This window comes from Polypterus senegalus, unplaced genomic scaffold (genome assembly GCF_016835505.1).
Source record: "Polypterus senegalus isolate Bchr_013 unplaced genomic scaffold, ASM1683550v1 scaffold_2544, whole genome shotgun sequence".
Taxonomy (NCBI): domain Eukaryota; kingdom Metazoa; phylum Chordata; class Cladistia; order Polypteriformes; family Polypteridae; genus Polypterus; species Polypterus senegalus.
In genome coordinates this window covers 43,274-67,697 of record NW_024380677.1, presented here as the reverse complement: position 1 = coordinate 67,697, position 24,424 = coordinate 43,274, and the positions used below count along the sequence as shown (strand labels likewise).

The 24,424-nt window shown below is 40.9% G+C and overlaps 1 protein-coding gene across 1 annotated transcript in view; it reads right to left on the bottom strand.

The window, feature by feature from the left end:
* Positions 1–24,424, bottom strand: part of LOC120520279 (CD276 antigen homolog) — a 113,865-nt gene that overhangs the window by 84,384 nt on the left and 5,057 nt on the right. The window contains exon 2 of the mRNA XM_039742774.1: positions 10,730–10,793. Within this exon, the coding sequence (XP_039598708.1) occupies positions 10,730–10,787 (58 nt within the window). The 5' untranslated portion in view covers positions 10,788–10,793. The remainder of the gene's footprint in view (positions 1–10,729; positions 10,794–24,424) is intronic.

Below are 24,424 nucleotides of genomic sequence, written 5' to 3'. Positions count from 1 at the left end.
CAACTCAGGTAGCTCCCCTTTTATTAGCAATATTTACAGAAACTAGAGACAATAAAATTCTACCTCAAATTTTTTGCCAAACATTAATTACTGCCTTTCCTAAACAAAATAAGGACTTATTACAATGTGCCGACATTTAGATTCCACTCTTCGATGCCTGTTTAATATAATATATACACTCACAATGTCAAGCATTTGATATGATTGAATTGAACTACCTTTGCACCACATTGGAGAAATTTTGGTTTGGCCCGAACATTTGTTCATGGATCAAACTACTGTATACCAATACAGAACCTTCAGTTTGTATTAACATTAATTCAGACTACTTAAAACTAGAGCGTGGTGCCAGACAAGGATGCCCCCTGTCACCACTGCTTTTTGCAATCACCTTATCGTGGTGGAGGGGTTTGCGTGTCCCAAAGATCCTAGGAGCTCTGTTGTCCGGGGCTTTATGCCCCTGGTAGGGCCACCCAAGGCAAACTGGTCCTAGGTGAGGGATGAGACAAAGAACGGTTCAATAGACCTTCTATGACGAATAAAAAAAAATTTTGGATGGCGTTTTCCCTTGCCCGGACATGGGTCACTGGGGCCCCCCTCTGGAGCCAGGCCTGGAGGTGGGGCTCGATGGCGAGCACCTGGTGGCCGAGCCTGCACCCATTGGGATCGGCTGGGCACAGCCCGAAGAGGCAATGTGGGTCCCCCTTCTCATGGGCTCACCACCTATGGGAGGGGCCAAGGAGGTTGGGTGCAGTGTAAGCTGGGTGGTAGACAAGGGCAAGGAAATTGGCGGTCCGATCCTTGGCTACAGAAGCTGGCTCTTGGGACGTGAAATGTCACCTCCCTGAAGGGGAAGGAGCCTGAGCTAGTGTGCAAGGTCAAGAGGTTCTGGCTAGATATTGTCAGACTCACCTCAATGCACAGCTTGGACTCTGGAACGAATCTTCTTGAGAGGGGCTGGACTCTCTACCACTCTGGAGTTGCCACTGGTGAGTGGCGCCGAGCGGGTGTGGGCATACTTATTGCTCCCCAACTTGGAGCCTGTACATTGGGGTTCACCCCGGTGGACGAGAGGGTAGCCTCCCTCCGCCTTTGGGTGGGGGGATGGGTCCTGACTGTTGTTTGCGCGTATGCGCTGAACAGCAGTTTGGAGTACCCACCCTTTTTGGAGTCCCTGGAGGGAGTGCTAGAGGGCGTACCTTCTGGGGACTCCCTCGTTCTGCTGGGAGACTTCAATGCTCACGTGGGCAATGACAGTGAGACCTGGAAGGGCGTGATTGGGAGGAATGGCCCCCCCGATCTGAACCCGAGCGGTGTTTTGTTATTGGACTTCTGTGCTCATCACGGATTGTCCATAATGAACACCATGTTCAAGCATAGGGGTGTTCATATGTGCACTTGGCACCAGGACACCCTAGGCCTCAGTTCAATGATCGACTTTGTGGTCGTGTCGTCGGACTTGTGGCCACATGTCTTGGAAACTCCCACCTCCAGCAGAACCTCGAGGGAGGTGGGGGACATTGAGTCCAAATTGACCATGTTCTGTGCCTCTATTGTTGAAATGGCTGATCGGAGCTGTGGCCGTAAGGTGGTCGGTGTCTATCGTGGTGGCAATCCCCAAACCCGTTGGTGGACACCAGTGGTGAGGGATGCCATCAAGCTGAAGAAGGAGTCCTACCGGAACCTTTTGTCCTGTGGGACTCTGGAGGCAGCTAATAGGTACCGACAGGCCAAGCAGAATGCAGCTTCGGTGACTGCTAAAGCAAAAACTCCCGCATGGGAGGAGTTTGGGGAAGCCATGGAGAACGACTTTCGGACGGAATCAAGGAGATTCTGCTCCATCGTCCGGCATCTCAGGAGGGGGGAGCAGTGCAGTGTCAACACCGTATATGGTGGGGATGGAGTGCTGCTGACCTCGACTCGGGACATTGTGGGTCGGTGGGGGGTGTACTTCGAAGACCTCCTCAATCCCACTAACATGCCTTCCAATGAGGAAGCAGAGCCTGGGGTCACCGAGGTGGTTAAAAAACTCCTTGGTGGCAGGGCCCCGGGGGTGGATGAGATACGCCAGGAGTTCCTCAATGCTCTGGATGTTGTAGGACTGTCTTGGTTGACACGTCTCTGCAACATCACATGGACATCGGGGACAGTGTCTCTGGATTGGCAGACTGGGGTGGTGGTCCTCCTCTTTAAGAAGGGGGACCAGAATGTGTGTTCCAACTACAAAGGGATCACACTCCTCAGCCTCCCTGGAAAAGTCTATTCGGGGATTCTGGAGAGGATGGTCCATCGGATAGTCGAACCTTGGATTCAGGAGGAACAGTGTGGTTTTCGTCCTGGTCGCAGAACAGTGGACCAGCTCTACACCCTTAGCAGAATCCTGGAGGGTGCATGGGAGTTTGCCCAACCAGTCTACATGTGTTTTGTGGACTTGGAAAAGGCATTCGACTGTGTCCCTCGGGGAATCCTGTGAGGGGTGCTCCGGGAGAATGGGGTACCGGACCCCCTGATAAGAGCTGTTCGATCCCTGTACAACCAGAGTCAGAGCTTGGTCCGCATTGCCGGCAGTAAGTCGAACCTGTTCCCAGTGAGAGTTGGACTCCGCCAGGGCTGCCCTTTGTCACCGATTCTGTTCATAACTTTTATGGACAGAATTTCTAGGTGCAGCCAGGGTGTTGAGGGGGTCCGGTTTGGTGGGCTCAGGATTGGGTCACTGCTTTTTGCAGATGATGTTGTCCTGTTTGCTTCATCAGGCCGTGATCTTCCTCTCTCTGTGAATTGGTTTGCAGCTGAGTGTGAAGCGGCTGGGATTAGAATCAGTACCTCCAAATCCGAGACCATGGTCCTCAGCCGGAAAAGGGTGGAGTGCCCTCTCAGGGTTGGGGGAGAGATCCTGGCCCAAGTGGAGGAGTTCAAGTATCTTGGGGTCTTGTTCACGAGTGAGGGAAGAATGGAGCGTGAGATCGACAGGCGGATCGGTGCAGCGTCCACAGTGATGCAGGCTCTGCATCGGTCTGTTCTGGTGAAAAAGGAGCTGAGCCGTAAGGCAAAGCTCTCAATTTACCAGTTGATCTACGTTCCTACCCTCAAATATGGTCATGAGCTATGGGTAGTGACCGAAAGAACGAGATCGCGAATACAAGCGGCTGAAATGAGTTTCCTCCGCAGGGTGTCTGGGCTTTCCCTTAAAGATAGGGTGAGAAGCTCAGTCATCCGGGAGGGGCTCAGAGTAGAGCCGCTGCTCCTCCGCATCGAGAGCAGTCAGATGAGGTGGCTCGGGCATCTGATCAGGATGCTTCCTGGACGCCTCCCCCTGGTGAGGTGTTCCAGGCACGTCCAACCGGGAGGAGGCCCCGGGAAGACCCAGGACACGCTGGAGGGACTATGTCTCCCGGCTGGCTTGGGAATGCCTTGGGATTCTCCCGGAAGAGCTAGAAGAAGTGGCCGGAGAGAGGGAAGTCTGGGCATCTCTGCTCAAGCTGCTGCCCACGCGACCTGACCTCGGATAAGAGGAAGAGAATGGATGGATGGATGGCATTGGACCACTGGCAGTTCACTGTCAAAATGCTTATGAGATAAAGAGGATTATCAGAGAAGGACTTGAACAGAACATTTCTCTTATGTAGATGATATGGTACTGTATATATCAGATCCACAAAAACTGTGGTTCTAACGGCACTAATAGAATTTCAAAAGATTTCTGGTCTCAGAATTAATTTGAATAAAAGTGTACTCTTTCCTGTAAATACTGAAGCATACAATATTAGATTGGACACCTTCCTTTTTATCATTGCTGATCAGTTTAAATACCTCGGGGTTAACATCACAAGTAAACATAAAGCTCTTTATCAACAAAATTTCAGTGTCTGCATGGAAAAAAATTAAGCAAGACTTGTACAGATGGTCAACCCTTCATCTCACTCTAGCTGGAAGAATTAACGTTGTTAAGATGAATATTCTTCCTAAGCTTCTCTTTTTATTTCAAAATATTCCAATATACATCAATAAATCATTTTTAAGAAATTAGACTCAACAATAACCTCATTTATTTGGAATTCAAACATCCACGTATCCAAAGTGCAACCCTACAAAGACCTAAGGCAGAAGGTGGCATGGCTCTACCTAACTTTGAGTTTTATTCCTGGGCAGCAAACATACAAACTATAAAAGCCTGGACATGGACAGAAATAGATGAACACACACAGGCTTGGTCCACAATAGAAATAAAATCTCTGCTTTGCGCTCCAATAAATACAAGTTTTTGCCAATATACTAACAACCCAATTGTGCTTCAGTCACTCAGAATATGAAACCAATGTAGGAAGTATTTTAAGATAGACAAGCTTTTATCTGTGGCACCTCTGCCCAAGAACCACCTTTTTCCACCCTCTCAAACGTACGCAGTTTTTAATGTCTGGAAAACATTCAGGATTAAGTCACTTAGAGATCTGTACATAGATAACGTCTTTGCATCCTACGAACAATTACACACCAAATTTAACTTTCCAACAACACATTTCTTTCACTACCTTCAAATTAGAAACTTTGTTAAACAAAACCTGCCCAATTTTCCTCAATTCCCACCTTCTTCTATGCTGTAAAAAACATTGATTAGTCTTGAGGACTCAGACAGCATTTCTGCAATATATAAATCATTTTACAGTCCCTCCCTTTCAAATATCCAAGAGTACAGTGGGAATAGGATCTCTTACTCAGAAAAGGAGTGGAAGGTAGCAATGCAGAAAATTCACTCGAGCTCCATATGTGCAAAATATACAGTTATTCAACTCAAAATTACATATCGAACGCATGTCTTCTTAAAAATTGTCCAAAATGTTTCCAGGGCGAGATCCAACCTGCGAACGCTCCAATCGAGCTCCAGCCTCACTTAGCCACATGTTTTGGGCCTGCACCAAATTAACATCATTCTGGACCAAAATCTTTAAATGCATTTCAGACAGCCTTGGTGTCACAATCCCTCCTAACCCATTAACAGCTATGTTTGGTGGGCTCACAGAGGGACTTAAAGAGGAGAAGGACAAACAAACTATCATTGCATTCACTACACTTCTGGCACACAGAATCCTAACTCTCCTCTTTTAAGTCAGTGGGTAACTGATGTTTTATATTATTTGAAACTGGAAAAAATCAAATACTCAGTTAGAGGATCTGTGCAGAACTTTTTCAAATCCTGGCAGGATCTCATCAATAATATTTACGAATAAGCATTTAAATTAAGGGAGCAGGTTATCTCCCCTCTTTTAATCCATTTATCTTCATTCATTTATTAATGTATCTATTTACTTATTTTTCTAGCTTAAAGTTTTACTTTGCTGGCCTAGCTCTCTTTCTCAGAGGTGAGGGTTCATGTGTTTCTAAATAAACACGTTTATTTGATATTTGGACTAAAGTCTTCACATATTATACACTTCACATCATTTTTAGTATAACATGGAAAAAATGTCTGCTTTCAGTATGTGTTCAGCATTTCTTGCATTTCTCACATTTCCTTTCATCCTACAATTACCCAGATCTTTGTAGACACAGAACACACATTAAATGCATGTATTCCAAATAACGATATACTGTATTATTTATCCACTGCAACTCCAGGCACATCACACCCAGATAAGGAGCCTTGGCTTGAGCTGGAAGAGTTGAGCTCTGTCAAGTGGGGGTGATGGGATAGCCGGCTGCTTGTACTGATCGACATATTTGCAAAACAAAAGACGCTGATTAGGAGGTACAAAGGGATTTAAGGTGGGCCAGGATTACGAGTTTTTTCATAGGCTTCAGGGAGTCTAGTGTTATGGAGGTCAGGGACAATGGAAAAAATCATAAGCTTCAGGGATTCTAGTGTTAATATATGAAATACAGAAGAACACCCAGCCAAATTCAAATGCAGAACTGTCAGCTGTCAAATTATCCATGCTACTTATGAACTGAATTGGGCATTATTCCTTGCTAAAAGGAAGAACATTGATAAACAAAAATATAATTACACAGAACGTACTGCATACAATTTTTACTGACAGCCATATTATGGCTGTAATACAGATGAGGCAGGTAAATGTTTGTATAAGCTTGATTGGTCTCATAGCCCTTAATATGGCTGGTTTTCTGCACAAGGTAACATGGTCTGCAGCTTAGGTATGCATCAACTACAAGGGCCTTCAAATGAATGAACATGTATGATAAAAAATTGTTCTTTGTGTTACAAAAAATATTTTGCCATAGACTTGCCAACTGTTCCTGTAGGGGGCGATAGCTCCCTAGTTGGAATACGTTCTTTTGTAATTGCGGCGTTTTAAGTAACTGAAAACGATTGTGATAGTAGGGGGCACTGTCGCTCCTGCAAACCCGCAGACAATATGCCAAAACCCCAGATAAAAGTCCAAATAATACATTTATTTTTACAATAGACCAAAAAAGCACCTCCACCTCCACTATACTCCCAATAATAAATCAATAATCAAATACACAATACAATCCTCTACTCCCAGACACTTCATCACCATTCCTCCCAACTCAGCTCAACTTGCTGGGGTTTCACACAGTCTTTTTATAGTTTGTGACCCCGAAGTGTTTCTGTCCTTCAGTCCATGATTCCATTATCAATTCCGGGTCAACTGAAAACTTCTTCTTTTTTTCATCCCGGAAGTACTTAGTTATTTCCATTCCCGTGACTAGAAAATACTTCCGGGGTATAATAAAAATCCTTGTGCCTTCCTGCAGCGTCCCTTGGAGGTCCCCATGGTATCCAGCAGGGCTGTGATGTAAAACTCCACTGTCCATGATGCCCTGCTGGAACTCGGGGCACCTCCATGTCGCAAGAAGAGCTGCATTTGGCGGTATGGGGGTATTGGCCGGGATGAACTGCCGGCCATATACCACACTATATAGATATAATATTAAAAGGCGATATCCCTTCCATAGTGATATGGCAGTAAGAAATCACATAAGAGAAAATAACTTAGCTTTCTTTAATGACGATTTACTCGGTATTACAGACGGGAAGCCATGACAAGACTTTATCAAGGTGGGATCTCGATGTATACAGTCTGCCATTTTTCATCACTGCGCTGGAAGGGTTTTTAGGATGGATGATGATATCACCCATCCGTCCGTCTGCTTCAAAGTATTTGGCTGCTGTCTTAGTCTTTTATACTGGTTTATCCACGTGCAGGCCCTTACTTAGGTTCCAAACAAGGGAAGGAGAGGATTCAATTTCATAACATACAGAAATAGTACAATGCCCATTTTCGTAGTTTTCCCCTTCTCTCTTCAAATGCTTGTCTAGCAGTTTTAAATGCTGAGAGGCCCTGTGTGCTAAATTTGCCCTGGCCTGTACATGTGAGTGGATTTATAAAATAATTTTTGTACAGAGCACAGTGACGTTAAACTTATATTCTTATTACACCAACTGAGTCCACTTTAAGCCTTTTTTCATTATTCCTGTAATAACCTGTCCACCACCAGTCATCAAGTGAATTGCAGACAGTGATGAAGGGTGGCTGTTGGAGCACCATTTATCAGAGAAGGAGATCTTAATACAGGTGGTAGAGCAGAAACCGTGTGCAGAAGAAAGAAATTTGTCATGTTTTAAGTTCCAGCTATTCAGCAAAGACCACTGACAGCAATACTGATTCTAGTTATAGTGGTAGTGAAGCATATGAAAGTGATGATTCTGCACAAACTGTAAATTCTAATGCCACTTCAGAATATGTGTGGTGTAACAACAATTTCAGAGAGCAGTCCAAACTGCCATTAACTGATTTTCATGGCTCAAGGTGAATGTATCAGATCTATTCTCTCTCTTTCAAAACAGACAATTGAAGGCTAAGACTTTCCTTGTTCTTATTAATTGTCATGGCATGTTGTCTGTGCTGATGGCTATCAAGTGGAATCACAAGCTTTGACACTGCATACCCTATCCCTTTCTGTCTTGTAATTTCAGATGCTGTTTCTGTGGTTTTAGTGGTTGCCCATACACTTTTCAGTACCTTCTCAGTATTTACTATTCTTGTGTAGTGTCTATTCATGTTTACTTAACTTCTAAGACTTGACATTGCACACTATTTTTTTCTGTTGTTCCTTCAGAACACCTAGCTGGGGCAGAACAATAGTTCAAGTTCAGGGACTCCAGCCCTCCTGGATCCACCTCTGGCTCTCTACATCATCTTATGGATAGGAAAAATATTACAATAGAAGCTTAACACTAGAATTACCAGAGCCAACGAAAAAACTTGTAATTCCGGCCCACCTTTAATCCTTTCGCACCTCTCCGTCAGCGTCTTTTGTCTTCTAAATGTGTCAATAAGCCCAAACAGCCTGCCATACCATCAACCCCCCCACACCACAGACTCAGAATGAGCAAGAAGTTCTCCCTTCAAAGTTTCTGCCTTGATTGATTATCTGGGAGTGAGCTACTCAAAATTGTATGGGGAAATTATTTGATATGTGTTTTGTGTCTACAAGAATCTGTGTAAAAACATCATTAAAACAGAAATATTTTTCATGTTTCAATAATAAATGACAAAATGTAGACATGAACTGTATAATGTGTGAAGGATGATGGCCAAATATCAAATAAACACTTTCGCAAAAGGTCTAAGTACAATATGACAGTTTCTATGGTGTAGTAGTTAGAACTGCCGACTTATAATACGAAGGTCGTAAGTACAATATGAGCTCCCAGGCCAATTTACCATTTAGAGTAGTCAGCTTCTTTTATTGTTACTATTATACAATAAAAACATACACACAGATCTGATATGGTTACTTTTTATCTGAAACTGGGAATAACTTTATGTGAGTGGTGTTTTGAAACAATGGAACTGGAAATTCTCTGATCTGGAGAGATAAAAGCTGACACACAAACGCTGGTGAATCTGCCTTCTTCGTAAATCACCGTCACTTGATTTTTTTTTTGTTCAGTTTTATTGACTGTTCCTGCTCACGCTGAATTAGTTTGCACCTCATGATCCATGATGTCAAAGCTGCACTGACAAAAAACAAAGACATAGGTACAGTATATATGATATTTGGAATAATTCATTTTATGACCTGTATGGAACATTTTGGAAAACACTGGCACTGATGCAACATTATTCATATTATTCATATTCATTCGCATAACATCTTGCGCTTGTAATTAGTGAACGTGGTTTTTTTTTTCAATCTTCCCAGTGCCCACTTTTGGGTGCACAGTGCTGTTTCTTTTTTACTCCAGGACATGCAGAGGAAAGAATAGTACAGAGCAGTAAGTTCAGCGCTATATGCAATCATCAGATTCAAATGTTAACAGTTCACACACACGTAAGGACCGTTCTTTCTACGTTTACGACATGTGTACCTGTTGAAATGTACACACTTCTCTCTCTGTGTTACTATTACACTGCTGATGGCTTGGAACAGAAGCTTGTTGATGTTTCATCCTCTTTTCTTTATCCAACAGTTTTTGCAGTTTCTCTAGCGGTTAGGGGGATAGTATAGCAGGCTGCTTGGGATTATCGATACATTTACAAGACAAAAGATGCTGAATGGAGATGAGCGAGTGAATTTAAGGTGGGCCGGATTTATGAGTTTTCTCGTAAGCTTTGGTAATTCTAGTGTTAAATTGTTTACTGTTCTTTTTCCATTGCTTTCTTTTGCAAATCCTTTAGAGAAGCTGGACGTACTGTGTCAATACAAAATACAATGGAGCTGATATATTAGAATCTCTGCAATTTTGTTTTAATGGGCCGTGCAGCCAGTTTTGCTTTACATATTCATTGTAAATATGTGTCTTTATAACATTCAAAGAATTAAGCAAAAAAAGTGTGACCTGTATTTCAGCACATCAGTTCAACAACTAAATACGCACACACTTCATTGCTGCTTTGGCTTCATTTTTTCTAAAGTTAGTCCATACATAGATATCATTTTTACAGATTTCCTTTGAATATTTCCTTAGCTGTTTTCATTATTCATTTCTTTGTCAAGGCTGATCACTTTTTGACCTCATGGATAATTAGTGAGGCATGAAGATTTGTGGCATCCAGTTGACAGACTTTCGTGTAAGGATAGTTGAATTTCCAGGCAGTAACAGTCCATTTTAGCAAAAGATGAGCTCTGGACATGCATCTGAGGAGGAAAGTTGGAATTGCCAGGCTATTTTTCGCTGCAGAAGGTGAATGTGGCCATGGTTATCACCAGTTTTTCGATTTCTAGAAAGCTAAATGCTTAAAACCAAAATTATACACATTCCAAGCTCTTACTAAACAATGTTTTATAATCCCTTCATGGTACAAAAAGTTGTTTTCAAAATCAAATCAGTATTTGTGGTATTGACAGCAGATAAGGTGTACACAAGGTACAGTGAGATACAACATTAACTCAAGAATCCCTGAAGGCTATGAAAGACCTCGTAATTGCAAAACAAAAGATGCTGATGATGTGGTGTGAAGGAATTTAAGGTAGCCCGGGATTACAAGTTTTTACGAGTAGGCTTCAGGGATTCTATTGTTAACCACTGCATAACACCACTAGGCCAGTCCCATCAAAAGCATAAATCAGAAATTGCTTGGATTCTGCATGAGTGAGCAACACAAGGAATGGGATAAATGGCTGTTTATAATCAACACTATGAAGTATGAGGACAATGTTGAGAATCCACAATGCCAAAGGGGCTCCTCAGGTGCCTGATATCCATACCACCTTACAAGATATAATCATATTCAGTACTCACCTATGGCATAAACTAGTGATAACAAAAGAAGACAAAGCTTTATTGAAATGTGCGACATGTCCACCTAAGAATTAAAAAAAAAAATAGGTCATGTAGACAACAAGAAAATAACTGAAAGGGGAAAGAGTGCAGGACGGGCATTCATTGTTATTGGTTACAGAATCCAAGTCCTGTTCACACTTTAGCTTTACCAACTGTTGTACATCAAAGACTCAGAACCACTACCCTCTTCAACTGCATTTTGGATGTCTTAATGTAACTGGCAGAGCCTCACATGATTTCCTTTAAATTAAAAAAGCCCCAAAAGTGTGGTAAGTTACTCTAAAGATCTAGATAACATTAGCTACAAATAAATTCTTACTGCATCAGCTTGATTAGTAGGCTTTGATGGCATCCCCTCTGTATCTCAAAGGTTGTAGTTTTGTGTTCCAAGTCTGGCACTAACAGTAACATCCACATGGCGATTTTGTTGGACTGAGACAATACATTTCCTTATGGAATTGCAATGGGCCTACAATTCAAAGTGAGATGAGGAAATCCACACCACACCAATGACAAAAGACTTCATAGAAAAGACAACCAAGTGCACTTTTCCCTCTACTTGCCCTTTACCTGTTTCCTCAAGGGTAAATGTTCTCGTCAAGTTTGGGTTGGTCTACTGTTGCACCTTAAGATGAACACACACACACATAGATAAGCACACACACCGACCTTCACCACAACATTGCCCCATGAATGACACACACATTCTGATTAACCTCTGGCACTTTAAACCACACAAGTGCTATAGGAATAACACAGCCTGTCACTCAGCACTTCAGGAGACTTACTTATTATTATTTTATGTGACTCTTCAATTCCATCCGGGAGAGTAAATGCTAATATTACTCAAAGTTATTGTCTGCTTTTACATGCATTTTTATTACTATTTAATTTAATATTGTTTTTTGTATCACTATACTTCTGCTGGATTATGTGAATTTTCCCTTGGGATTAATAAAGTATCTATCTATCTATCTATCTATCTATCTATCTATCTATCTATCTATCTATCTATCTATCTATCTATCTATCCATCTATCTATCTATCTATCTATCTATCATATAATGCCTTTCATCCATCTATCCATCTATCCATCTATCTATCTATCTATCATCGGTATGAACAACAATACGATGTTTTAGTGATATCTCAGACCTAAATATTACTTTTGGTCTACAAGAATACATTTAAACATACAAAGACTCAGCTCTCTAGACTATAGGCCATTTATCAGCCATGAACACCTTCTTCTCGTACTGCCCCTAACTATTGAGTGGCACCCTCACTCTCAGCCTTAAAACCTCGCAGCACAGTGTCACACATGTGCGATTAGGAGGCAGTCAAAGAGCCTAAAGGTGAGTAAAACATCGCAAGATTAGGGGTTGTCACGTGGTGCTTACCTGAACTCTCTTTCATCAACGGAAAACAAGAAGAAAAATAATCCAGCAACTTCCGGGTTCCAAAATGGGCAAAATGACGTCACTTCCGGCCAACCTTTATGACGTCACTTCCGGCACCTACAAACCACCTCACTTCCGGGTCATCAGAATGACATTGTTTCCGGTTCCTGCTGCAATGCCAACCATTTCCTGTCACATGTTTTGTTCTGCTATATAACCATCATTTTGTATCAGTAAATTCATTCATTGTACTTTCAAGACTTTGAATCACTGCCTTTTTCTCATATGTTTTTTGGTCGAGCTCTAACCTCTCTCTCTCTCTCTCATTTCTCCTAGGGCACGAAGCAGAAAATGGCCGACAGTGGGGTAACTCGCGTTGAAATCGTAATTGAGGAACTCCAAGCACTTGATGAACAGATTCAGAAACTCCTGTCCCGACGGAAATACCTGAGAAATCTGAAGGCCCGGCTGTTGGATAAACTGTCCTTGCCATCTGGAACCGGCGAAACACCAACCCCGCGTTGTGCCGACCTCAGCCGGCGTTCGAGCGACGCCGCTGCTGACCTCGGTGGATTTCAGCTATGCAGGCGGGGGTTCAAGGCCAGAGCACCTCCATCGGCACAGGCGAGCATTTTATCTCAGAACCGGTTTGACCCTCTCCGCGTCCCCATTTCGCCTTCTGCACCTGGTGATGTATTAGTGGTAGGTGATTCTATCGTTAGAAACCTTAATGTCGCATGCCCTAATGCAAAATCGTTTGTTTCTTGTTTTCCCGGTGCTCGTGTCCGAGATGTAATGAAACGCGCGCCAGCAGTCTACGAGAAACACAAGGAGAGGGCAGTTGGATCAATCGTCTTGCATGCCGGCGTAAACGATATAAGGCACCGACAATCAGAAATCCTGAAGGCTGACTTCGCAGCTTTGATTAAAGACACGAAGGAGAGGACCCCATCGGCAAAGATCTTCGTTTCGGGTCCACTACCTCTCGCCAGACGATCCAACGAGTACTACAGTCGTCTGCTAGGGTTGAACAACTGGCTACAGGGTTTCTGCAAGAAGAAGGATGTCGGTTTCATCAACAATTGGAATCTCTTTTTGGAAAGGCCGCGTCTCTTCAAGCGTGATGGCCTGCATCCGAACAGTTTCGCCCGGTCCTCTCCGAAAACATATCGAAGGTAATTCGTTTTCTTGACTATCTATCTCTGCTCTTAACCCCTTCCGAAATAATACTGCTGTGCCAGGACATGATGAATGTTTAATAGAGTCTTCCGTTAAAGTGCACACCATTAATACTGTAATAAGCAATCTCAATGCACGTAGAAAACCTAGGAAATACGGCATAAACTCCAATAATCTAATTAAAATCACTATTTTAGAGGAACAATGTATTAAAACTATAAAACAGATCACAGATTAAACAAAAATACACAGAGCGCTAATAATAATAATTTAGTTCCTATTCCAAATAACAATAACGCACATAGTACTCATCTCTGCACCTCCGAAACATTAAATATGGCACTATTAAATGTTAGAGCTTTAACTAACAAAACGTTTTTATCAACGATCTTATTAGTGATAAAAATAGATCTTATTGCACTAAATGAAACATGGCTGAATTCAGATGCGCGCAGTTTTAATCGAATCTGCCTCCGATTACAGTTTTACTTGCGCAAACCGCCAGGGAAAAAGGGGGGGCGGATTGGCTAACATTTACTCGAGCCGATTAAAATGTAAAGATGTCAGTTTTGGTAAGTTCAAGTCCTTTGAGTATCTCGTTGTTATTCATGGAGATTCTCAAGTTCTAGTACTATCCGTGTATAGACCTCCTAAATATAACGCGTCGTTTTTTGAGGAATTCTCTGACTTAATGTCAATTTTAATTACTAACTATGACACACTCCTAATAGTTGGCGACTTTAATTTTCATATAGATAATCAGTGTGATCTAAAAGTAAAAGAATTTATGAACCTCCTGGATTCTTTTGATTTGAGACAACTCATAAATCAGCCTACACATAAAGCAGGTCATACATTAGACTTAGTGATTACTAAAGGACTGAAAGTTGATATAAAACAGATCATTGATATTGGTCTATCAGACCATTTTCTTCTACTTTTAATATAGAAATAATGATAAAAACACTCATGAGAAGCATATTGTTAAAAACGCTTCTTTGATTCGCAGCAGCTTTAAAACTTACAAACATTTTAAGCAATCAGTCCGTTTATAGTGCCAGCTATAATAGCGAGGACAATGTAAATAGTAAGGTGGAAAGATTTAATTCTAAAGTGAGAGCTGCTGTTGACATAGTTGCACCTGAAAAGACAGTGAAAAAATCTTCTAGCATTGTTATACCATGGAAGACCCAAAGAGTGTCTGATTTAAAGAGAACATGCCGTAGAGCTGAGCGTCAATGGAGGAAGACTAAACTTACTATCCACCACGAAATATTAAAAGTCAAAATAACAGAATACAATAACACTGTCCGTCTTGAGAGACGCTGCTATTTCTCAAGATTATAAATAACAATGCTAGTAATCCCAGAGTCTTATTTTCAACAATTGATCGCCTACTAAACCCAGGTAGCTCAAAGGAATGCCTCCTAAGTGCTTCCAGTGAAACCTGTGAGGCTGTCGCTGTATTTTCAATCAAAAATTAATGATATTAGAAATAACATAGTATATCTCCCCAACACTAAGGATCCCCTAAACCCCAGCATCCTGTTATAAACAAATTAAACTCTTTCACTAGGATAGATTTACCTGATTTACAAAAAATAATCTCTCAATTAAAACCCTCCACCTGCTCCCTTGACCCGATACCAACAAGGTTTTTCAAAGAAGTATCAGGCGTGCTAATTGATAATGTTCTGACATAGTAAATTCGTCACTAGATACTGGGGTCTTCCCAGACTGTCTTAAGACTGCTGTAGTTAAACCCCTACTTAAGAAACATAATCTTGACCCTCAGCTCTTGAAAATTTTAGACCCATCTCTAACCTGCCTTCTTAAGTAAAGTTCTGAGAAGGCAGTCATTATGCAGTTAAATGACCACCTAAATAAACATGCTATTCTTGATAAATTTCAGTCAGGTTTTAGAACAAATCACAGCACAGAAACTGCACTCGTTAAAGTAGTAAATGACTTGCGGGTAAATGCAGACAGAGGCCATTTATCTGTTCTCATCCTCTTAGATCTGAGTGCTGCATTTGACACCATTGATCACAACATTCTTAGAAATCGCCTTAGTCAATGGGTGGGCCTCTCTGGCAGTGTCTTAAATTGGTTTGAATCCTACCTGACAGGGAGAAAATATTTTGTTAGTTGTGGGAATTACAACTCAAGACACATGATATCCAATATGGTGTTCCACAAGGCTCTATCCTGGGTCCGCTGTTATTCTCAATCTACATGCTTCCGTTAGGTCAGATTATCTCAGGGCACAACGTGAGCTACCACAGCTATGCTGATGACACACAGCTGTACTTATCAATAGCACCTGATGACCCGATTCTATTGATTCACTAACACAATGTCTGACTAGTATCTCAGAATGGATGAATAGTAATTTTCTCAAGTTAAATAAAGAGAAAACTGAAATTTTAGTGATCAGCAATAATGGATACAATGAGGCTATTAGAAATAAACTGGATACATTAGGATTAAAAGTCAAGACGGAGGTAAAAAGCTTAGGGGTGATTGTTGACTGTAATCTGAATTTTAAATCACATATTAATCAGATCATTAGGACAGCATTTTTCACTTAAGAAACATAAGTAAAGTTAGACCTCTTATATCACTGAAAGATGCTGAGAAATTAGTTCACGCGTTTGTTTTCAGTCGACTAGATTACTGTAACGCACTCCTCTCAGGACTACCCACAAAAGATATAAATCGTTTGCAACTAGTGCAGAATGCAGCTGCTAGAATCCTAACTAGGAAAAGAAAATCAGAACACATTTCTCCAGTTTTGATGTCACTACACTGGTTACCTGTGTCATTCAGAATTGACTTTAAAATTCTGCTTATGGTTTATAAAGCCTTAAATAATCTCCCCATCTTATATATCGGAATGTCTGACACCTTATATTCCAAATCGTAACCTCAGATCCTCAAATGAGTGTCTCCTTAGAATTCCAAGAACAAAACTTAAAAGAAGTGGTGAGGCGGCCTTCTGCTGTTATGCACCTAAAATCTGGAATAGCCTGCCAATAGGAATTCGCCAGGCTGATACAGTAGAGCACTTTAAAACACTGCTGAAAACACATTACTTTAACATGGCCTTTTATAACTTCATTTTAATCGTAATTTAACTTAATCCTGATACTCTGTATGTTCAATTCATCATAATAACTATTCATGGTGGCTCTAAAATCGTACTGACCCCTACTCTCTTTTCTGTTTCTTTTTCCGGTTTCTTTGTGGTGGTGGCCTCGCCACCTCCACCTACTCAAAGCTTCATGATGCTCTAACAATGATGGACGGATTAAAAGGAAGAAGTCTACGTGACCATCATCATCATCAAGCCCTTCCGTGAGAACCCTAAATCCAAAGAGGACTGTTTCATTTATGTTAGGTAGAATTCCCAGAGGGACTGGGCGGTCTCATGGTCTGGAATCCCTACAGATTTTATTTTTCTCCAGCCGTCTGGAGTTTTTGTTTTTCTGTCCCCTGGCCATTGAACCTTACTCTTATTCGATGTTAATGTTGATTTATTTTTTTTATAATTGTCTTTCATTTTTCTATTCTTTAATATGTAAAGCACTTTGAGCTACTGTTTGTATGAAAATGTGCTATATAAATAAATGTTGTTGTTGTTGTTGTTGTATATTGTCTGGACGACAATATACGGGGACGGTCGCCAAAACTTTACTTTTGTATTTATGACGTTTATTCTACAACAACAGATGTAATGGCAAAAATCCAGCTGTCACCAGGTGCTCAAAGAAATCTAACTTATTACTTCAGTCACTCTAGACATTAAGACAAAGCATTGAAAGATAAAAGCAGCATGATATTTATTACAAGAATAATAATAATACCACTGGAACAAAGAATAATAGAAAATAGATACTGATAGGAAAGTCTGAATATACAGTCTTTAGAAAAAGCTTATGAAAAAAGGTAGAGATGACAAGGATGAATGTCACAGGGCGGAGTTTCATTTAGCAATCGATGTTCATGATGCCTTTCTGATGACCAGGGCCGTCTTTGTCTGTTCCTCTTCTTCTCCTCTTTCTGTACTTTTTTCTTCTCCTTCTTCTCTTTGCTTCTCTCTTCTGTCTCAAACCAAGGCATATTTATTATGAAAATGTCATGCCTTGGTTTCACAACACATGCACCTGATTGGCTGGCTGTCAAAATGGTTGATGAATTAATTCCCCAGGTGATACAGTTCTTTGTGTTCTTTCCCTTTTCCAGGCCATAATAATAATAATAATACTACTAATACTAATAATAATAATAATACATTTTATTTATATAGCGCCTTTCCCATGCTCAAGGCACTTACAGAATATAAGAAAGAACGGCAGGATATACAGTATATAGCATTGTACAAACCAAATAAATAAGTAAAGAAGATTACGACAGTAAATTCAGAGAAAGCCTAACAGACAACATAATTGATGGTCTCCACACACGCACAGGTTACATGAGCATCTTGACATGGAGGTAAACTGAGAGAAGGGGAATAAAGTCAAGTAGAGCTAAAAGCCTTCCTGAACAGATGAGTTTTAAGTTGTTTTTTAAAGGAATTCATGGAGTCAGCTGACCTGATTAATTTCGGTAGGTCATTCCAGAGTCTGGGCACTCGCCATACAGCTGAAGGCCTTGCTGTCACCCATGGAGTGTAGATTAGTGTGGGGCACAACAAGATGGCCAGAATCAGAGGACCTTAGTGGCACATAGTGATGGAGAAGGTCACTAATGTAGTTTGGTATGAGGTTATTTAAGGCTTTGTAGGTTATTAGTAGGATTTTATATTCGATTCTGTAAGAAACAGGGAGCCAGTGAAGACGGAGCAGGATGGGTGTGATGTGCTCGCTGCTGCTGGTTCATGCCAGGACTCTTACAGTCGAGTTTTGAATAAACTGGAGCTGTGATATAAGATTAGAAGGGGCACCTGCCAGCAGCGAGTTACAATAATTGATGTGGGATGTGATAAAAGCAGGGACAAGTTAGAGAAGGAGAGGAAGGAGCGAACACAGGATATGTTATGGAGGTGAAAGTAAGAAAGTTTCTTAATGTCTTTTATGTGGGCGGAATAAGAAAGGGAGGATTTAAAAATGACACCAAGATTCTTTGCAGTCGAGGCAGGTCTGATGAGATCACCGCCAAGATGGACTGGGAAGGAGCTCATTTTATTAAGTTGCACTTTAGTCCCAATTTGCAGGAGTTCAGTTTTGTTGCAGTTTAATTTTAAAGAGTTCTGCTACATCCAGAATTATTGTCCCAGATGTCCATCCGTAAAGTAATCAATAGCCTGAGGTATCAGCTCAGCATCCTTTCCCAGGCTGTAATACCAAATTCGCACTAAGCTGTGAACAACCTTTATAAAAGTAAGGTGTAAGGGAAGAAAACCTGCTTTAATTTGTCTTAGTTCATCTGTTGTCTTGTCTCGAACAAAATATAATGGAAACCAAAATGTACAGATTTTATACACCATAACACTCCACCCCTATTTTGGTCAGACAAACTAAAGATGAACTGTGAGTCCTTCAAACCCTTGGCCGCCCAGGTTGGTAGTATGTTCCCATGCCCTTCCAGTCGCCTCCTACTGCCCAAGTACTCAGTCCCTCAAGCAGATTTGGCTCACCAAGGACATTTGAAGTACTTCACAGCTCCTACAATTAGCAGGAAAAGAAAAAATTATCAACAGATGCAATTCTTATGCTAGGATCCCATCAGATATACTGCAAAATTTGCCATTGTCATTTCAATAATGATTCCATAAGCTGATTCTGAATCTTTGGCTAGTTGACTCTAGTAATTCCTGTGTTCTGTTATTTCTGCAGCTCTTGTCTTTATTTCTTCAAATGCCAAAGATGCTGTATGCAAGATGGAAGCTGGATTACCTAAATCTTAAACACCTATTCCAAGTTCAAGTGGTGTGTCATTTCCAAATGAGTGTCTACCACGTTACTATGTTTAATCTAAACAATTTTAACTATTTACTCCACCCCTGGACCCCTAAACACAAGTCCATCTATCTAAGCTACAATTCTATACAAACAACAGAAATGTTTTTTATAATGTCTTTTTATCTGATAACTAAATAACTGGTCTTAGGAAGAAACACGTTTCCTCAAACAAGGCCTTCATCTCAACTATCAAATAAACCAAAGTAATTTCCCCAGCTAAATTTATTCAATCAGTAGAGAGATCCGACTGCCACCAATTCTGGCCAAAATAAATTGGGACATCCTGTATGGGGCATCAAGTGTCTTTCCATCCAACAGATCACCACTGGACGCTGCACCCAGCAGGTGGACACCTTCTCCTTTTCCCTCCTTGAGCACTAAACATATTTTTTGCTTATACCACTACTTGGTGTTCATATGAAATGCCTCCTTCAGTTCTTAGTGTTCTTCTCTAATGTGATCACTTTTACCTACTGCATTGTACATTATATTACATTTCCTTACTGTCTTATGAATTCTCTATGATAAACTTTACAGTTCTGAACTCTATTTAATACAATCTAGAATACCAGTTTGTCAAAAGGCCCAAAAAACTTCTCTAAATTTTGCGGTTCTATTTTATTCTAAATTTTTTTCAAGCTTTCTTTATCTTATTTTGTAACACACATTATTGGACCAATTTACTCACTAAATAATTACATTAACAAAACTGCAAATCTAACATTCTAGTTTAGAATTCAAAGCTGAAATGTATCCAATTAATTTAGCTTTAATGTCCAGTTCCTTATGTTATATTCCTGGTTTTATGGTTCCCTCTGAGACATGCACTTCCCCCAGTTCCTAACTATGGTAGCCATAAAAGGCACACCAGGTGTGAGGTGGTTTGTGGTGTGGCAGTTAGCTCAGCTGTAGCTAGAGTGGGACCAGCCTGGTGGAATCACAGAACTCAATGCCATTTGCCACCCCTTCAATTGTAGCAAATGTTAAAGTGCACCCTGAGCACAAACCTTTGGAGGACCACCAGAGGAATGCTAACTACATCCTCGCTGAAGCATCACTTCCACAGTCACAGATACTGTTGTGCAGCTCCCTGCAGTGCAGCTTCTTGCCTGTAAGTGACTAAGATTATAGTCTTTAGGGCATCCAGCACTCCATTTATCCCCCTCTTTGTACTCACTTAGCACATTACAAGCCTCTTTACTGCTTTTCCACCACTGGTCTTCCACTCATGCCCCTTTACACCATCCAACACCCACAAAGCACAGAATATATCTATGGCCCCCAACTAATGGGCCTCAAAAAGGTGGAGGAAAATAGCCTGTTTCAAAGTGAAGATTAAAACACAAGACACTATATTGACATTTAACCCACACCAGAAACAACATCGCTTTAAGTCACCTAGTTGAGCATAGTGGGCTATACACATCAATATACAGGCTACAAAAATTAAAACAAATGCTAAATAAGGCATAACCTATCTGTCTAGGCCTTTTGGACAAAGTGATTCCCTCATAGTCTTCTTAATTGTCTTGTTCATTGTTCTCCCTTTGGGCCCTATGAAATCCCTACGAATGTGTCCTAAACTATCCTGTCTTGCCCTTAGAAACCAGCTTCCCTCTGCATGCAGTACATCCCATGTTATGTGCTTATGGAAAAGAACACTTAGCTTTTATCTCTCAGTGTCCAGTTGTCTTGTCCTCACTCCAGTGCTTGACAATGGTGGTGATGATGATGCAGTCCCACGGCCTCTTTCAGCAGGATTCTGATGCTTGCTTCAGGTCCTAGTATAAAAACTTTGTCGCACACAAATTCAGTCCAAAATAAACAGTTCATTCTGGTTCGAATAAAGTCTGTAGAAATGGATGCAAGAAAGTATTTTCTGGCTTTCAGTCAAATGAAGTCTTATGTCATTTTTTCTAGCAGCCACTGTTTCTCATTTTCTGGATGTTGTTCTTCCTAGACTATTAATCCAGACCTTGTTATCAGGTGTAATTATTAATAGTGCTGCAACTTGCCATACTTTGTCCACAACCAGAGTGAATGAAATAATTTTAATTTCTAATTGAGAAAGAGAGAGTGCTCACATATTTTATTAAAATGTCTGCCTTCTGTCCCTGCTCCACAATAACTCCTAGAGCTCTTTACCTACCAGACAGACTTAACAAATATGTGACACCTGTCTTTCTTCCTGCTTTGGTGCTCATGTAACAAAGACCCTAAAAACTACCCAGCTGTTAGTGTGAATCACATCAGGCCTTTCTGTATGTCCTTCTTACTATCAAAGCAACAGCTTTCAACTCAGCTCACTAGCTACATTTTTCATCCCTTTGTTCTACATACTGAGTGCCAGAAACTGGATGGTAAGCCACTGTCTTCCATTTTCTTATTCCCCAATATGAATGTGCTGCTTGTAACACCAATAAGAATTTTCATTAACAACTAACTGCTAAAATGACCATTCAAAATTCACTTTTTATTCAAATACATTCAAAAGCTTTCATATACATACACTTGCTTTTCTTTCATCTCCTGTATTTCTTTCTTTAATTCACTTAGTTTTCAATCACATTATTCAACTCATGCCCTGCAGTAAATGGCCATACAAACCCACCAGTTGCTCCACATTCAATGTCTAAATCAAATTCTCTCTTAGCACTGGTTACTTTTACCAAAAGTTATGGATTAAATATTGGCATAACATATTTTAAATACTGGATACAGAGAATGCAGTTCAGTAGAGAATAATGGAAGAAAACACTTACTCTTTTCCCTTTCTTTCACTTACAGTTTGGCATTGGCTGTTTTTATACTGCCACATGCCATTTTATACCAATTGTTGCATTTGACCATCACTAAACAAATGCACACCATATTGTCACTTATACTTTCCTTCATTACCACATACAAGTAACCCTCACATTATAGCAGCTTTCTTTGTACTCTGCCTCTCCAATATACAGTAAATTTTGTTTTCTCAGCAGCACTAATCAACATGGGCTTTGAAAGGAGTGTTCCCAATAACCAGCTTCATTTCTACTGCTGTTGCTGGATGTTTCACTGCCCTATAGCCTGTAACAGCTGTTCACCTTTAAAGTTATCAGGATCGATGCTACCTGACTTTTAAATGTAAATCAAAGTTAAAAACGTGCTTTTTCCTTAAAACAACTGTCAGTTTGTGCAGGTCTAACTATCACTCCGCTTTTTAAAACACTGGCCTCAGGGGTTTCTTTCCACCCCTCGCTGAGACCTGAAAACTGCTTCTTCTCCGCTGTTCTCTGTTACTGCAAGCCGCTCGCCTCACTACCATAAAACACCTCTTCCTGTTTTTCCTGCACAACAACCAGCATACTTGAGTGACTGCCTCCTGTCTCAACTGCAATCTGCTCTGTTATAAACTGCTCTCCGGTGTGCAGCGTAACAGCTGCGTGTCCTTGCCTTTCAACAAAAGCGGCTCTCTTACCTGCAAGTAGATATGAAAGTGCAGCGATCTGCAACAAACTAAGTTCTCCTGCATTTCTCTCCTGTTTCTCAGGGTCAAAAGACCCCGAAATCAAAGCACACACTTTAACACTGAGCGGTCTTTGCTTAATCTTTATGGCATTCTCTTTATACTGTACATTGCTACGTGTACTGCTAGCTGCTCGCGACTTTTTGGCCATCTATTTCTTATCTCTTTTGCCTCCTCATTGAACTGCTTCATAATAATTAACAATACACAACCTGTCTGACCAGCAGACAAGTATATGTTTTCTATTTTAGACGTATTTGCCTCCACTTTATGCAGAGATGGCTTATCTGTGTCTTTGAGTAGCTCAACTGCTGCGCCTGACTCCGCCCTCCTCGAGGAAAGCACAACGGCCTGCGATTCTTCACTCTCTACAGCCGTTTCTGTTAACGTTGAGGCTGCTGCCTCCGTTTTTTGCGGAGAAAACACAGCTGTAACAGCTGATTCTTCCGTACATCTAAAAAACTTTAGAAATGCTGTTGATGCACACTGACATGTGCCGGCTGTATGCCAGCATACGATTACAGCATATTTGCCGCCTGTGGACGATCCATCCCTGTCTTTGAAAAATGAAACCAAACACACAAAAAAGCAAACCCATGATTACTCCGTTAACCCTGCTCGCATTATTATTATCGTAGTATTTCCCTCTACTTACCCTTTACCTGTTTCCTCAAGGGTAAGTGTTCTCGTCAAGTTCAAGTATCGGGTTGGTCTACTGTTGCACTTTAAGATGAACACACACACACACATAGATAAACACACACACAGACCCTAACCACAACAGTGCTCCATGAATGACACACACACGCTGATTAACCCTTAGCACTAAACCACACAAGTGCTATAGGAATAACAGCCTGTCATTCGGCACTTCAAGAGACTTACTTATTTTCGGCACGAACAACTACGATGTTTTAGTGATATGTCAGACCTAAATATTACTTTTGGTCTACAAGAATACATTTAAACATACAAAGACTCAGCACTCTTGACTATAGGCCATTTATCAGCCAAGAATACCTTCTTTATCATACTGTCCCTAACTTTTGAGTCACTCTCAGCCTTATAAACCCCGCAGCACAGAAATAATGGCAAAAATCTGGCTGTCACCAGGTGCTCAAAGAAATCTAACTTATTACTTTAGTCACTCTAGACATTAAGACAAAGCATAGAAAGTTAAAAGCAGCATGGTATTTATTACAAGAATAATAATAATACCACTGAAACAAAGAATACTAGAAAATAGGTACTGATAGGAAAGTCTGAATATATATAGTCTTTAGAAAAAGCTTACGAAAAAAGGTAGAGATGACAGGGATGAATGTCCCAGGCAGGCGTTTGATTTAGCAATCGATGTTCATGATGCCTTTCTGATGACCAGTGCCGTCTTCGTCCGTTCCTCCTCTTCTTCTTTTTTTTCTTAGGTTTTCTCTTTCTTCTGTCTCAAACCAAGACATATTTATTATGAAAATGTCATGCCTTGGTTTCACAACACATGCACCTGATCGGCTGGCTGTCAATATGATGGATGAATTTTGCTCCCCAGGTAATAAAGTTCTTTGATATTGCCTCAGGTTTTTCCTTTCCCAGACCATAAAT